This window comes from Lissotriton helveticus, chromosome 5_1 (genome assembly GCF_964261635.1).
Source record: "Lissotriton helveticus chromosome 5_1, aLisHel1.1, whole genome shotgun sequence".
In the NCBI taxonomy this organism is placed as follows: domain Eukaryota; kingdom Metazoa; phylum Chordata; class Amphibia; order Caudata; family Salamandridae; genus Lissotriton; species Lissotriton helveticus.
The window spans coordinates 803,804,581-803,822,116 of record NC_136065.1 but is presented as its reverse complement, the minus strand read 5'-3'; the positions used below and the strand labels follow the sequence as shown (position 1 = coordinate 803,822,116).

At 44.3% G+C, this 17,536-nt stretch overlaps 1 protein-coding gene across 1 annotated transcript in view; it reads left to right on the top strand.

Annotated features, from left to right (window-relative positions):
* The window catches only part of LOC144752551 (uncharacterized), a 125,176-nt gene extending 108,433 nt beyond the window's left edge, over positions 1-16,743 (top strand). The window contains exons 3-5 of the mRNA XM_078640448.1: positions 2,805-2,986; positions 3,321-4,152; positions 16,634-16,743. Coding sequence (XP_078496574.1) covers positions 2,805-2,986; positions 3,321-4,152; positions 16,634-16,743 — 1,124 coding nt within the window. The remainder of the gene's footprint in view (positions 1-2,804; positions 2,987-3,320; positions 4,153-16,633) is intronic.
* Positions 16,744-17,536: the final 793 nt, after the last annotated feature.

Sequence of the window (17,536 nt, the reverse complement as noted above, 5' to 3'; positions counted from 1 at the left end):
TTGCCTAAACATTGTAATTTTGCTTAGTATGGATTCTTACCCAGGGAGATCCCTCGCAAGTGATTGCAGGGAAATCTATGGGTGGGGCCACACAGGAGGTTTCCTTGAGGGGGTTTAAGGCCATTGTATTTTGGGGGGCATTCCTATCATTTGGTAAGGCCACTGTGCTTCTCCGCATAATAGCTTCAACCTTCTGTGGGGCCTGTGCAGGTGACTTATTTGATTCTCGAAGCACAAGAGCAAGCTGATCGTCAATACGATCTAGATGATTCACATTAGGAGCAAACGCCTCAGTTGTTAACTTACTGATTTTAATTAAAGGAATGTCCACCACATCTGGTGTGGGCCCTTAACACAAGCCCCTTCTGGTCCTACCCCCTGTTACTGGGTGTTGTCTGTTTTTTTGTTACAAGTACATGGTCCTTTGGTTTACATCCCAGCCCCACCACCTCAATTCTCTTCCTCTTCCCCCCTATTACTTGAAGAGAGCTATTCTCCTCTAGAATGTAGTTGAAGTTACACATCTTTATCTTATCTTTTGCGAGGACATCATCCTTGTACCTGATTACCACAACAGGCACTGCGGTCCTCCTATCAAAATCCATCCCCAAAGAATCTCTGTCAGGATCTCCAATGGAGTCTAGAAGAGTTGGTGTGGACAAATCACTTGCAGGGACTAATGAAAGTCTGCATTCTGCTTGCTTGATTCCCTTTGTAATAACCCCCACTACTTTCTGGAGAAAACCAGCCAAGGTGGTGCCTGTAGATTTTGCGGCTGGCATGGTCTTATGTTTACCCATCATTCAATCAGTCCAGTTACTAAAAGTATGGACCAAGGGGAATACAAAATACAATGATGTAATAAGCTATAAGTTCCCAAATGCTACGGAGATAGATGTTCAATTTAGTTCTATAAGCAAATTTATATGTAACACACTTGTATTTCTTTTTTTTATGCTTCTATTACCAAATTTCTTTTGTTTTAGACCATGTACAATTTTTCTCTTTCATAGATGACCTGCATTGCTTTGCTATGTATAACTTAGAGTTTATTCACTTGTACTGTTTTTTTCACCCCTATGCTTTATTATATTCTTAATAACCTCACTTTTACAACTTAAGAGTACTCATCCCAAACTAAAATCCATTAGCAATGCCTAAAGGCGCACATTTTTAAGGAGCCATGTGGTTGCCAGCAAACCACTTCAATTTCACCCACAGGATTTTCAAGGAATTAAGCTACATAACTTAAGGTGTGGACCAGCGGCCAGGGCAGCTGACTTCGGAGCACAGAGCGCATGGTTCGACCCTCAGCTAGGCACGATGTGACTCTGGCCAAAAGGAATTGTTTGGCTTACATTGTGCAGTCAAAGAGATGAAACATCCAAGATGTGAAATGTTTGCGGCTAAGTACAATTCTAAAGATATAATTTCATCAAAGTTAGATTGATCCGGTTGTATTGTGCAATTTATAATGCGTGGATATGACTCAAAACTTTAACATTTTGGGTTTACGCAGAAACTTTTCATTGTAGCTGCAGCTTCTCAAGCAAAGAACAATATCGGGCGTGGAGTCCAACAAAGCTTCGATAACAACAGCCAGAATGTGATGGAGACAGTGGTACAAAGCACATTGAATAATTGTTTTTTTAAATATACACCGTAAGCATGATTGCAGTATAGGAGCAGGGATGAAGAGAGATTTTGCCCACAACCAAACATATTCATTTGTTCAAGTTAGATCTCCAACTCTCAAGGTCAGTGTCTTAAACATCAGACACCATCAATTTTAACTTTCAAGCTCTGATTTCAGAGATCTCGATGGTGAGTGCTGTTCTGGATGAGCTGAAGTTCCTTTTGTTAAAACTTAAAATGATACAAAGAACCATATCACAATATATTTGAAATCTCCCAAATTAAATACTTTCTAAAATCATTTAATTATTAATCTGAAGATCAGTTGACAGATTTGAGGCAGGGAATAGCAATTTAATCATTGTAATTGCAAACACTCGTGAGTCAGGATTGTTAATACACGTATATGAAGAGCTGGCCCCGTGTAAAAATGCTTGTAAAGCATGCTTTCTTTCCTTCAAGCCAGGCAAAAGCATGTTAAGGCAAGGCAGGCGAAGTGGTCTTTCAACATTCAACAATAAATGGGTAGGCCTACAATTTTATGGCAAGACCGGAGGCTCCTATTATGCTTTCTTATCTTGCAATTTAATTAACAGCAGCCAAGATAAGTGTAAAACTACAGTCCCCAGAGGGCCAGGCGACAACTGGGCCATGGGGACGAGAAAAAACGAGATAACAGTAACCAATCAGAACACACCTAATAGATAAGAGCACACACTGACTGCGCAGCTTCCTCTTTTCTTGCTGCTCGCAGTCAGATAAGTGTTCTCTTATCTATGCTCGCTATGTTTCATGCTAATTTATGCATATTTATGTTTTCAGCTTAATATTTATGCTCCTGTGTTCACGCGCTGTTGCGTTGCTTTACTAGCGCTTTGTGCGCTTCCTTTCATTCGCAGTTGTCCCGCTTGCCTCACGCTTGTTTCCCCCGTCCCCGCCCCTACAGTGGTCTCTCCCGCTCCGCGGTCTTCGCGCTTGTTCGCGAACGTTCTCACCGCCTGCAGCTCGCCTGCCTCACCGGCGCCGGAGCCCGTTTTTTCATTCTTCCCGCTTTCCACTTTGCTCTCGCTCTCCCAGAGCCGGCTGACTGACTGCCTCCAGCCCGGTTTCCTCGCTCAGTTCAGCCCGCCCCTGCCCTTCCCCTGTTCACGCCCCCTGTTCTTTCCCAGTCATTAACCCTTCACTACCCAAGCTGGCTGACATGGAACACGAGAGCTCTTCTGAGAAAAACTCCTCTTCTTTGGATAATGGGTCTCTCAAGCAGGACCTTCACAAGTTTATCAACACTTCAGTTGAACAGGCAATGGAAGTCTCTATGAAAAGACTATCAAAAAATATGGAAAATTCCATGGTCAGCATGTTGTCCAAGGTTTTGGCCCATTCTGCGGGGGATAGCAGAAAACGCAAGGTGGAACACTCTGCTTCTGTGCATAAGTCAAAAAAGTCAGCTATGGTTAGCGAGTCTCACTCGCTTATGGACGAGGACTCTGTGCCTCACAGGCCTCCTACTAAGGAGGGGTTTGTCGGTTCCGAGGGTAAAAAGAAGCAAAAATCTAAGCACACAGAGTCCCCTACAAAGAAATTAATGATTTCCACCATCTTGGACACAGATGATGATATGCCTGATGCTGACGACCTATTGATATCTTTGACGTCACTGACCCCCCCCCCCGAAACTTCCCAAATGTGATTCTTTTAACTTCGAACCTGTTTTTGACTCGGAGGGTCTCCCTATGTTTGACCCGTCCTCCATTCGTCATCCAAATTCGACCGAATGGCTACCCTCTCACCATGTTGGAGAATATATTTCCGCCCGCCTTCGTCTCCCTCTTGAGGCGACTGTGCGTTCCAGGTTGAAGTCTGAGTGTCCTAAACCCGCCCTTCCAGATAAGATCACCCTCGTCCCTACCATCGATCAACCTCTCCTTACCTTCTTCTCTAAATTTGGCAAGGACCCTCGTCGTGGGGTAGACAAGGCATGGTCCACATGTCAAGACAAGTTATTGGACATTGTGGGTCCCTTAGCACGTATTTTCGACATGGCAGAGTCTGCCCGTCTTGATGGTTCGGATCTTTCAGCCCAAGACATTTCCATGTGGGTTCAACGTGCCTTTTGCCTTCTGGGCAATGCCAACGCTGCCATTACCCACGAAAGACGTAAGGGCCTTTTGATCAAATTGGATCCCAAACTGGCCAACCTTGCTCCTATGGACCCCGGCTCAAAGGCGAATGGTCTTCTCTTTGGGGAGAATTTGGTGCGCGACATCAGCCGGTTTGTCTCTACCTTCGCTTCCCTTGACAAGGCTCAGCAATCTATCAAAAAGACTTTTGCTCCTCGGGTTTTTGGCCGGGCCGGACGAGGCAGGGGTCGCTCTTCCGGCCGTCCCTACAATCAAGGCTCCAAGACTTCCTACGACAACACCCAAGAATACAAGCCGCGCTTTTACCCACAACGAGGCCGTGGTTTCCGCGGCCGAGGGCGTCAAGGTTATCGCAACTCCAACTCCAATCAACAAGGTAAGCCCGTCTTCTTTCCCTCCTGTAGGGGGTCGATTGAAACTGTTTCTACCAAAATGGCAATCCATAAGTGCAGACCCGTGGGTCCTTTCCACGGTTCAAGGCTATCTTATAGAGTTTTACTCTCCTCCTGTCCAGACCTTTTCCCCTCCGCCTCCCGTGTTCTCTCTGCACATGGCAAATCTCATTTCCACCGAGATAGACTCTCTCTTACAAAAACAAGCCATTCAAATTTTTCCTCACGACTCTTCAGGCTTTTTAAGCTCCATTTTTCTGGTTCAAAAGAAGAACAAGAAATTACGCACTGTCATAAACCTGAAATGGTTCAACCACTTTGTGGTGTATCGTCATTTCAAAATGGAGACGATCCTTCATCTGAGGGACACCCTTCGCCCCCGCGATTGGATGGTTCGTTTGGATCTCCAAGACGCCTATCTCACAGTTCCAATCCACCAGTCTCACTGGAAGTTTCTCCAATTCCAGTGGTCAGGTATGACCTACTGTTTCACATCTCTCCCTTTTGGTCTCTCCTCGGCACCATGGTGCTTCACGAAACTGCTGAAGCCAGTGGTCGCTTTTCTTCGCTCTCTTGGTATCCGTCTCATAATCTACTTGGACGATATCCATCTCCTGAATTCGGACAAGCAGTGTCTTCTTTCAGATCTTCAGACCACTCAGAGTCTCCTTTTGGACTTAGGTTTTCTGGTAAACCTCGAGAAATCCTCTCTGGTCCCTTCTCAGAACATGGAATTTCTGGGCTTCCTAGTGGATTCGGTGGCGGCGTCTTTACGCCTCCCCCTTTCCAAAATTTCCAAAATCAAAGCGGAAATCGCCTCGGTGCTACATCTTTCTGTCATATCTCTCAGATCTCTGTCCCGGATTGTCGGTCTTCTTTCTTCTTCTATTCAGGCGATATTTCCGGGCCCTCTGCACTACCGGGCCCTTCAGCGCTTGAAGATCAGACACCTTCGCCAAGGCCTCGCTTACTCAGACGTCATCGCTCTAGACCAAGAGTCCCGCACAGAATTGCAATGGTGGATAGACCATTTAGATGCGTGGAACGGGCGCACTATCTTCGCCACATCCCCAGATCTTGTGTTGGAATCCGATGCCAGTCTATCGGGTTGGGGCGCCCGATGTGGTCCAATCTCGACTGGAGGAGCATGGTCAAGAGAGGAGTCCAGACTGTACATAAATTGTTTAGAGATGCTTGCTGGCTCCTTTGCAATCAAAAGTCTTTCCAAAGACAGGATCCGCTGTTCCATACTCTTACGCATGGACAATGTTTCTGCGGTTCGTTACATAAATCATCTCGGCGGCACAAAGTCCAAACCCCTGGCGGACTTAGCCAGAAGTCTGTGGGAATATTGTCTAGCCCATCATCTCTCCTTGACAGCGGAGTACCTTCCGGGCAACCTCAATTCAGTGGCCGATTGGCACTCGCGGTTCGTGCGCGACTCCAGCGACTGGAGGCTTTGTCCCTCCGTCTTCCTTTCTCTTTCAACTTTATGGGGTCCCTTTTCTATCGATCTCTTTGCTTCTCGCCTCAATTCTCAATTGCCCCAGTTTTACAGCTGGAGACCAGACCCCTTGGCTCTTGCCACGGATGCTTTCCTCCAAGTTTGGTCTCGTCAACTCCATTATGCCTTTCCTCCTTTCCTCATGATCAACAGAGTGCTGGCGCAGATTCGTCGCCAGGAATCCTCGCTAGTACTGGTGGTTCCTTTCTGGCAAGCCCAAATTTGGTTCCCTGTTCTTCTGGAGATGGCGATGGATTTTCCTGTACTTCTGCCATCCTTCGACGATCTTCTTCTCAACCCTCTCGGCGAGCGTCACAGCTTGATCCTGGATCACTCCCTCACTCTGTCGGCCTGGAAAGTTTCCGGCCTCCCCCTTCTAACATCCTCATTTCACAAGAGGCTGCTCACTTTATCAACCAAGCCTGGGCCCCGGGCACTTCAAAAGCCTACAAATCCGCCTGGTCTCTTTGGGCAAGCTGGTGTCTGGAAAGGTCTCTCGATCCCTTTTCAACCTCTTTAAGTTCTGTTATCAACTTCTTAGCTTCTCAGGCCAGTGCTGGGAAGGCCTATCGAACCATTAACCTTTATCGCTCTGCTATCTCCCTTCATCATACCCACATTGATGACAAGCCCGTTGGGGCTCATCCTCTGATTTGTCGTCTCCTCAAGGGCGTTCGATGCTCCAAACCACCGTTGGCTAAGTATACTTTTTTGTGGGATGTTTCTGTTGTACTTAAATTGTTCTTGAATTGGCCCTCTAATTCTGCTTTGTCTCTCAAAATGTTGTCAGCCAAACTTACAATGTTGCTTTGCTTGGTGTCTATCAAAAGAGTTTCTGATGTCCGAGCCTTGGATGTTTCTTCTCGCCATTTTTCCCCTACAGGTGTGCTGTTCCAGATTCGCAGACGCACAAAGACTAACTTAGACTCTGTTTTTTATCCTTATTTTCCCGATCAACCCCAACTTTGTGTGGGACAGTGTTTGAAAATGTATGAACAAAAGACCGCTGATCTCAGAACGCCCTCTTGTTCCCAACTTCTCATTTCCTTTCGTAAACCTCACCTTCCTGTTTCCTCCCCTACCCTGGCCAGGTGGGTTCGCTGGGTTATGTCCCTTGCCGGTATTGATGTCTCTGTTTTTGGAGCACATTCGGCTCGGGGAGCCATGGCTTCTAAAGCCTTTTGGTCTGGCTCCCGTTTAGAGGACATACTGAGATCAGCAGATTGGTCCAATGACAGTATTTTCCGCATGTTTTATTGTAAGCCTATTCATTCTGTTGCTTCTGATGTTATTAATTTGCTTTGAACAAGCATAATAGGAGCCTCCGGTCTTGCCATAAAATGTAGATTTTCCTAGTTATTATGACGGAAAGTCTTAATTTTATTAAAGACACGGAGGCGAGTATTATCCCGCCGCTACACTACTAACATGTGTTCTCCCTCCCTACAGCGAATCCGGCATTGCCACCTGCTTCATAGAAGATCTTCTCTCCAGCGGTTCCGTTCATCTCCTGATTGGATGTCTCCTCTGGTTCTTCCATCCCCTTCGGATCCTTTTCCTGGACTTTGGCGATGGATTCCTCTGATTAAGGACTTCTGCTCCTGGACTTTGGCGTTCTTTCTGGTTATGGCTATTTTTCCTTTATTCTCTATTGTTATCTGACTGTCTCTCAGCGAAAAGAGGAAGCTGCGCAGTCAGTGTGTGCTCTTATCTATTAGGTGTGTTCTGATTGGTTACTGTTATCTCGTTTTTTCTCGTCCCCATGGCCCAGTTGTCGCCTGGCCCTCTGGGGACTGTAGTTTTACACTTATCTTGGCTGCTGTTAATTAAATTGCAAGATAAGAAAGCATAATACTCGCCTCCGTGTCTTTAATAAAATTAAGACTTTCCGTCATAATAACTAGGAAAATCTACATTACACACCCTTACATCTTTTAAAAGTGGGTAAATATATTACTAACGAAAACTAATAAAATGGATAAAAATAACGCCTTGCTTGCAGCACTATAATAATAATAATAATAATAATAATAATAATAATAATAATAATGATAATAATAATAATATTAATAGCACATAGAATTTTAATGTATAACTTTATAGATTGAGCCCTTTCTCTCACAAATTGAAATAAAATGTCGATTTTAGAAATTGATGGCACGAGGCTACCACACATACAGAACTGATTTCCATTTTTTGACAAGAGCAGGAACTTAAGTATAATGGTATACAATGAAGTCTAACGAGTTTAAACAGTTTCTTTATTTATAGGTTTTATTGTAAAATATTTGTGTTTGATGGCTAGTCGGGTAAATATGCATGAACCGTGGATTTTCTCTGTTCAGTGCTGTCACTCACTGAAATAGTACAGTTTAAAGTATTTTTGCAAACCTATTACTTGTTCCCACTTGCTAGGTCAAACAAACCATTTGGCAAGTTGCAGTTTGGTACCCAGGGCGTAGCAACCGGTGTTGGAGATGACACAATGCATTGAGCCCAGACCTGGGAGGGTGGCCAACTACAAAAGCACCTGAGAACTTAGAAGGCACCTACTAGCGTAGGTGCTGGAAGTAGGGGGTGTGGGGGGCACTGCAGCCTCCCAAAAATAACCAACCTGGAGTACCAAATATGAAAAAGCATTAAAGATGAGTGTTGGATGTGGCCCTTTTCACAGGGTTATCCCAAAACCTTTTTCTTTCCTTCTATTTTCTGACCATCTTTTTGTAGGATTTAGGACTCTTAAACTGATTACCAGTGGTAAAGTGCCCAGAGTGCATGGTCTCTCTCTCCTCTAAACTTGGTATGATTGGTTTACACCTGTCTGGCAGATTTAATTTACTTGTATGTCCCTTGTACAATGGTATACCAAATACCCATGGCCTGTAAATTAAATGCCACTAGTGGGCCTGCAGCACTGCTTGTGCAACTGACAGATGTAGCCTTTCAAACTTGTCGCAGGACTGCAACTGCAGGGCCTGCATGCACAGTTTACTGCCACATTGACTTGGCATTTAAAACTACTTGCCATTCCTTAAACTCCCCTTTTACTACCTATAGGTCACTCCTAAGGTAGGCCCTAGGTATCCCTATGGGGAGGGGACTTTTTAGGTAAACGTGAGAACATGTACCTTTATGTGAAGCTGTTTGTCACTACCAGGACATGCCAGTTTTGTTTCTCACTGGTACAAGGCCTACTCCTCACATAGACTAGCATTGGGAATTCCCTTACATATACTTAAGTGGTAATTCCTGTTTAGAAAGGAGTAGCATTGCCATGTTTGGTATGTTTAGAATAATGGTGATAAATCCTACTTACTGGTGTAGTTGGATTTTAACATTTCTTTTTTACAAAGGCCAAGTGGATATTTATATGTGCTTAAGAATATTTGCAGCCTGACTCCAATCCACATCTGGGCCTGGGTGACAGATACATATTGTGCATACTTTCCAGACAGCCATCGCACAGGAAGGAAAGGATGTAATAGGCTGACATCTGCATTCATTTGCAAACTGATGATCTTCCTGGGCTGGAAATGGGGAAGTGCCTACACACTTTACAATTGTATAGGCTGTGCCCTGCCCCCACACAAAGGGCAGATTTACCCCTTACTAATGTCGAGAGCCAGTGCTGGGTTGAAAGGGACTGTTGTGCACTTCTAAAGAGTTCTTTTGAAATCACCCTTTGAACAAAGAAAATTTTGAGTATAAGTACAGGGGCTCTGATCCTATGACGTTAGATATTTCATGGATCTTTAACCAGGCGCTCCTGGCTCTACATGCTGCACATTACTAGGAGACTGTTGTACTGCCAGGAGAAACCACTATTGGAACTACTTGCTTTGTTGTGCTGGCCTGCTTGCCTGCTGAAGAAACTGCCACTCTGCTCAAGGAAACTAGTGTGTTGGCCTGCTGCCTACCTGCCTGCTCTATGTGCCACCAATGCTTTCCAGGAACGGGTTGACTTGCCCTCTCCCTGTTGGATCTAGAAGGATTCCACTCAGCCAAGACCTAAAAATGGCAGTGGGACTAGTGAGTCCTGCCCTCACCAACATTTACTCAGTGTATGGGGAATACTTCATTTTTCATTGATCTTAGGCCAAAAATTAGCTCGTAGTGGGTGCTTCAGTTTTCACTCAGCATGTTGGGCACTGGAGCCTCCCAGCGCATGTGGGGTGCTTTGAGACCCTTCATCTTGGTCTGCATGGTGCGTCCACCACAGAGTGTGCAGAACATTAAAATCACAACCAAGCATAACAGCAGGAGGGACCCCTAGTGTGATCTCCCCTCAAATGTGTTGTTCTGGCAGCATGGGGCTGGCCAGCCCTACGAAGCTCATTCTGGTCGGCTCTGCCCCCTGGATAAGCGTGTGCACCGAAGGAACCATGCAGGCCCAGCTCCATAAACCTGCTGGCTTTTCTAGCTGTGAAAGACTTCCCCCCACATTTCGCAAGTCATCCAGAAGGTACTGGGGTGAGACTGGGAGACTGGGAGGGAGGCGTGTTAAGACGCTTGTAGGAAGGTAGGATCTGACTGCATAGTTACCCCCAGATTTTGCCTGGTGTTTTGCTTGTTTTTGACTAGTCTGATTGGAATCCTGCTAATCAGGACCCCAGTCTATTTGCTTTCTCCCTAACATGTATACATGTACTTTGGTACACTCCAGATTGGATACTGGGGTACCCTTATAAGTCCCTAGTTATGGTCCTATGCACCCAGGGCATAGTTACCCCAGAGACCTCCCATGGGCTGAAGGATGTATTATGGCACCCATGAGAGGCCATGCAAAATGGAACTACAGGTTTGCTATTGCAACCTGTGCAAGCTGCTGCTTGCACCACTTACTTAGATATATGTTAAATATATCTATTGATCACTACACTTAAATCTTATAAGTCACCCCTATAGCAGGCCTTACCAATCCTGCAGGCAGGTTGCTGGGTTTTATGTGAGAAGGTGCCCCTGCATGAGCAGAGTCTCTCTGCAGCCTTCGGAGACCATTCTCCCAGGTTGTATGTGACTCAGCCGGACATATAAGTAGAGGTGCATTATAACATCGCGGTAAATGCCTTCTCGAAAATGGCTGCATAGAAACATATTGTGTTTGGTGTCAAACACCTTTGAATCATTCCTCCACATCGGTAACCGGTGTGGGAGGTTTGATTCCACCCTTCAGAAGCGAGCTTCGTGGTGTCACTGATCTATCCGGTGCCAGCCTTCTCGCCCCCGCCAGCACAAAATGAATGCTGCCTACTAGAGACACATTTCTTCCCTCCAGCTGCTGTGCCAAGCTTGAGCAGAGGAAGGCAGCACAATAGGCATAACCCTTTTCTGTACGAAGCTTGGTTTGTGCCTTTGCTCCAAACAGGTCCATGCAGGACCTATAGTGTACTAAAGACATCTGAAGAATCTCCCTTGGAGTGAAGGAATCACATCCCTGCATACGCAGGCACTGAACAACAACTAACCGGTCTGCTGCTCCTGAGCTCCTGTAGACTCCAAAGATTTCATCAACACAGGAGGTGGGTTTATGAAGGTCGATCTCACTGAGTTTGAGGCTAGTATTCCTTGTGGTGACTGCATAACCCAAACCCCTGTGCACCGCATCCATTTAAAGTTGCATATGCTTGTTGGTGATTCCCAAGCATGTGCATTGGACTCCTTGTAATCCTGACCCAGAACAGTATTTGCACCAAAGATCTCCGGCTTCCTCACTCGGAGTGCTCTGTGGGCTGGTGCTCTGCAATCTTGCTCGAGATCCCCTCGCGACTCCTGGTCATTCAGGCTATGGGTCCTCCTGAGGGTCATCTTGAATTTGCTTGGGCTTTCCTGGTTGCTCCAGACGTGTCCTGACGCCCCATTGCTTTGTGAGTCCCCAGGACCTTGCTGGTCCACACAGTGACCTGTTTGTCCTTCCTGCATGGGTTGCTTTTGCCAAGGCTTGTTGTTGCTTCAACCAGACACCAACCCCTCAGCACTCAACATCCTTTGTGGGACAGCTCGCATCCGGATCTTGGTCATCCTCGACATCTCCTGAGCCTCGTGGCTGCAGAGTCAACATCCCTTCTACGCACCTGAAGCACCCAACATCGGTGGGGATTCGTCTACCGAGCCCCTGGTCACGTCGAAGTGACCCAGACTCTGTCCGCTCTGCTTTCAGGTTCCTTCCTTCCAGAATCCAGGTTTTGATTCTTCCCGCCCCTTTTCACCTTCAAGGCAGCAGTACTTATCCGCATCCTTCCATAGAGAACAACAGCAGTTTACGTCACCACTTCAGACCTATGCACCTGGCTCCCATGGGATAGGTAACTCAGGTACCACAGTATTCATGGGTGGGGTGTCTCCCTAACCTCTTAAGTTCCAAAGGGTTTGGTCGAATTCCTCCTAGAAAGCTCCTTAAATTTTAACTTTGCAACCCCGACTTTCCCATAAAGTTGTACGGATCATGCAGTCGTGTTTCCTCACTGCACCAGTCCTCCGTGGGCTCCCTGTGCATCACCTTGGGTGGTTCCTTGGGGTCTCAGCATTGTTCATGCACTAGGCACTGTCTCTAGTCAAGTCATGAGTGTTATACCACTATTTTAGTACATAGTTTGGTCTCCCCCTGGAGCCCACTGTGCTTTGTGCTACTTACAACTATTCTAGTGATCTCATATTGTGTGCTTTGTGTTCTATCCTCGTGTAGAGGATAGTAGAGAGTGTTATATTAATAAATACATATTTGTATATAACTACTGTGTGGTCCCCTTCATTTAGTCATTCAGGAGGTGATATTCTGGTAAAATAAGCTGCTTTACATTCCTTCAAGATTACGCCTTAAGGCTGCTCTCCACAGCTACCACTAGGATACCTTTCTAAAGGTTATCTTTGACCTAATACATCATACAACATGAGGGCCGTTTGGACTGGTGCAAGTGCCCGCTTTAATTATTGGACAGCATATACCAGGCCTACTTCTCGCAAAGCTGTCCTATGCTCTCTCATGAGGGGACTTGCTAAAACCAACGGGGTGGTAAGTCCAAATGGCCATGATGGACCTCAGACTCGCCAGCCTTCGGGAACTGTGTTTCTGTTGCATGCATGTGATCAACTCTAGCAACCAAGCCGCCAGAAGGTTGCACACATTCTTCCCTGTGCAGGATTATCCTTTTGTTCAGCAGAATCATTCCATGCTCAGGGGCAGTTGCACTTGGTCATCGTGCAGGTAGGGGACCCAGCGAGCTCTCCAGCTATGCTGCACCTTCCGCATCTTGGTGGGATATACCTTGTATTGCTTATCTGCTATAGTCTTTGGGGTGAGATCTCGAAGGAGGCTCCTACTTTGTTGAATAGGAAATTCACTGACGTTACCATAAACCGTGTAGTAGGTGTGCAGGTATTCTTGCAGCCTGAAGTTATAACGGCAATTATCCAAAAGGATATCATTGGCTGCTGTAAACACTGCATAGCATTATAGAAACACAGGTGTGCTGCTTCATGCACTTGTAAATGATTTAACCTATCTGTTTAAGGTGGTATTCAGTGGTCTATGTACTTAGGTTGATTTCTGATTATTCATGAGTTTTGCCTCTAACCAAACTGCAGGATTTCATGCCCTGATGTACTGATGTATGTAGTTTTGATTCTTGCACTGCCAGGATAATCAGTAATATCATAGGACGGTATAGTACGCACAGTGGTTATCTTTGGTGTGTAACGTACCTTCCCTTACTAGATTGGTGGGTCCTGCCTGGCTTAGGTGCATATCCTAGCCATTCAGGAACCCCATTTCGAACAATGGCTTTAAATGTTGTTTTTATTTTGCCACATTTACTGTGCGTTCAAAGACAGAGGTCAAATGTCAGTATTGTCTTATGACAAATTGCTCCTTATTATTTTAACATAGAGAGTTGTATTTACTTTTGTTTCTTCTTACTGTAAAATGTGAGGATTGGTATAGTAAGCTATCTGACAATTTTACTGATGTGAATTGAAAGACTGTAGAATGTTCTTTTCTTCTAACACACAACACATTTTCAATACCCATAAATGAACTATCCAGATATTTTAAAATAGTTGAACAGATAGGAGAGAAGAAATAAAGCATCTTTTTGACTAATTCTGTAGTGGGATGGATAGAAAGATTTCAATAAGATTAAAAGAAATCAAGACACTTTTTACTTGGTGATGCACAGATAACAAATATTCACTGAAACCCAATGTTCACAGATTATGGTGCTATATAGTTTTATCAGTAAAACTCTATGTCGGTGAAAATGTAGTGGTCCTTCCAATGGAAAATGTGCTCTCTGTGAACCCTTAAAATTCTTCTGTTAAATTGACGTGGCTCAATTGTGACTCTTGTTCTTTGTGTGATTCTTGAATTTTTCAGAATCCCTATGAGCTCAACGAAAGTAGATCGATGGATGCCCCCCCATTCTGAAATTTGGTCCAATAAAATTGCCTAATGAGCTTCTACAGCTTTGAGAGCTTGCTATTAGCTCCATACATTTCCCTCAGCTGCAGAAGTCAGACTCTGAGCAGCAGAATCTACTGAAGCACCTGTGGGGCCATGGTGAAGGCTTCATTTTTTTTACCATTTGGCCCTGGTTGCCTGACACTAGCAGAGGTCAAAGAAGAAACTATGCCAACACTACTGCATGGCTTCTAGAGACAAGACAGTCACAGTAATCACTGAGTTCAGCCTGGCAGGTTGAGGGCAGACAATGGCAGGTAGTAAAAGCTTGGACTGAATGCTGGAACTGTGAGAAATAATTGTGCATTTTGTGTTTCATTTTATGCTAAAAAATGCAAGGTAATTTAAAAACATTTTCTTGGGGATGCTAATGCACAATTCTTCCTCATAAAAAGCAGAAGCAGGAATAGCTATCCTTCTGAGACCTGGGGAAACTGATGAGAACCTTGATAGACAAGATGTTGTTCCCCATAGTAAGATACTGGAAGAACTAAGGGTCTGTCTTGGCTCTAAGCACCCATCTTGGTTCCAAGAGCCCAGACACAAGCTGAGCTGTGGGATATTTGGCAAGGAAATTGTGCAACAAACATGTAAAAATATGATAAATTGTCTTTAAAATTCAAAACAATATTTTTCTTCAACAAACCTTCCACCTTATTATATCACCTCATTAGGAGGCATTTAATAAAAGTTATTGTGTTTAAACATGAACTTGAAAACCTGTATGTCCCTTTCCTCCACCCAGATGATAATACAATTAGTAAACCAAGAGGCAATTCAGTTGTGATGTGCACCTTATATGTGGGTTATATTCTTATTTTCCATAGAGCAATATTATAGGCAAGGAAGAAAAACACAAGACAGAATTGTGTACAGCACACACCCTGACCTATTTCAATGTTTTCCCAGCATAAAGGAAAAATATGAAGAAAACAAATAAAATAATTTCATAGAATCACACAATTTGATCAAGTGGCCAAGACAAGATTGAGCCCTTGTTGTCTGGTTTCACGTGCGTTAATTCAGACACTAGATTAGCATTCCTTTCTCACTCCTGTTTGACTTACGTTTTTATGGATTTTCTTTCATTCTTGGTGCATGGCCACCGAAAGCCCAGCTCATTTTGGGCTTGAGGGTGCAAGAGCACATTGAACTGAACCACTGTGTGGCATCTGGCTAACTAATCTCTGTACTTTGCACAGGGATTTAGCTTAGTCCAAGAGATTCAGAGAGTGTGAATCTCAAATTTTAAAACTAAAAAATCAATGAGCTGCAGGGTAGAGGGGCAAGATGACCAAGGTTTAGAATGGGCTGTTTCCACGAGGAGCATGGTCAGAACTGATTTGTATTAGGTAGGCCTCTGTCTACAGCGGCGCATTAGGAAGGTACCCCAAATGATTGCCATTGGTTCAACTATTTTCAGGCATTCATCCCATCACCTTTGGGTGTTTGATTGCCAGTAGTATGCCGTAAACTTGAATACAATTACAGTCTATTAATTCAAATTTTAGAGGTGCGTGTACAGACACTTCTTAAACTCAAGTTTTTAAATGTGCACTCATATGTGATAATAAAGAAAAATAAGCTCTGTGAAATAAAATATTTGCCTAGCATCACACAATTAGGGCTTTCAGGGAAGCCAGTATTTATTCCAAGTTATCTTGTTCCCCATTTTGGAATTCAGCCACCATTGGGTATCTCTGTCTCTATCTCTCTCTCTCGTTTACATCAAAGGTCACTGTATTGTCTTTTGTTTTAGCTCATGATGAGAAACAATGACACAGAGATAGCAGACAAGACCTGGGGCCCCAGACCAACTACGCATTTATTTGAGGTGAGTCATCGCCAAACACCCTCTGTAGCTATGTCCCCCACTTTACACTGGGTATTCCGTGCCTGAAATAAGCTTAGATGCTGCTGCCAGTGGATACTATTTTTTATGTGAGGACATCACACTTACACTGCTGCCAGATGCTGCACATCAGTGTTTATATGTGTTTTATGGTTGTGAGGGTAGTGTTTTCTTCTGCCTGGTGCTGTACATATTTTTTGTGTGCAAATCTTTCTATGCTTCTGAGTCAAGCTTGCATTAGTACATTACATTGCAATTCCTTACACTTGTTAGACATCTGAAATGCTGCTTATACATTATATCTAAGGGAGACATTAAATGCTGCTGCCCAGTGCCTCCATTATTCCATGTCGGTGGAAGTATGCTGTGGCCCTGCAGTACTACACTTGTTCCCTGTCTTTGAAGGAAGTTTGCACTGGCTGGCCCTGCAGTCCCGAACTTGTTCCATGTCTGTGAAGCAACCGTGTACTTTGTTTGCAGTACCACACTTTTTCCATGTATTGGAAGGTAGCTTGAACTGATCTTGCATTGCTCCACTTGTTCCATGTCTCTGAAGGAAACTTGCAATGACTGACCCTGCAGTAGCAAACTTGTTCCTTGTCTTTGAAACAACCTTGCACTGTTCCTGCAGTACCACAATTGTCCCTTGTCTTTCAGGGAAGCTAGTAATGCTCTTAACCTTTGCTGTATGTCTTATGCTGGTGAATCAAGGACCTGCTGTGCTCCACATCCCAGTGCTCTATCTCTTTCTGAAGTTTAAGGAGTGATCAAACAACTATTTTAGTTGTCTCATCAGCCTCTTCTTTTCTCAAAAAAGAATAAATAATCGTACTTAGACAAAATGGGAATTGGGTAAGCCCACTTCACTTATTCCTCAACGTGTCATTCACATATTGGTTCAGAACAGAATACCTACAGCATTTCGCCTGCTTAAATCTGCCTCTAGAGGAGTCCAACCTCATATGGCATTTCTTTCAGTTCATTCCACAGAAGCTCTCCTGCAACTCTGGATTAGTGCTAATTAAACAATGAGAGTACCAGCATCACCGCTGCTATTGCTTTGTACCACAATTCTGTCATGTAGAGCACTAGGCGCTCTGCGTTTTTCTTCAAAACATGCCACCATTTTGAAATGGTATTTTGCATTCTCTTATTTTTTTTTCCTGTTCCATGATGGCAGATCAGTGCCAAGCTTTACTTTGTAGTTTTTTTTATTGCAACATGTGCCCTCAACATTTAGTTGGCATGTTTTTTCTTCGGTTTTGTTGTCCTTATTTCTATCCTTATATCTCCATATGCTTGCACTACAAAGAATGATTAACAACCACAGGGGCTGTCCACGAACCCTGAACCAGGGACAATACTTATTATATCAAACAAAAAGGCTCAGGGGAAAAGAAAAATTAAAAAATTGGAAAGGTATCCAATATGAAATGTAGAGAAGTCCTTCACAACAGCCTCATGGTATCAAAAGATATACATTTATTTTATTTCAACAATTCAGAAAGTTTCACTTCAACATATAAATAATCTCAAGCAAGAAAAACGAAGCTGGTGTAC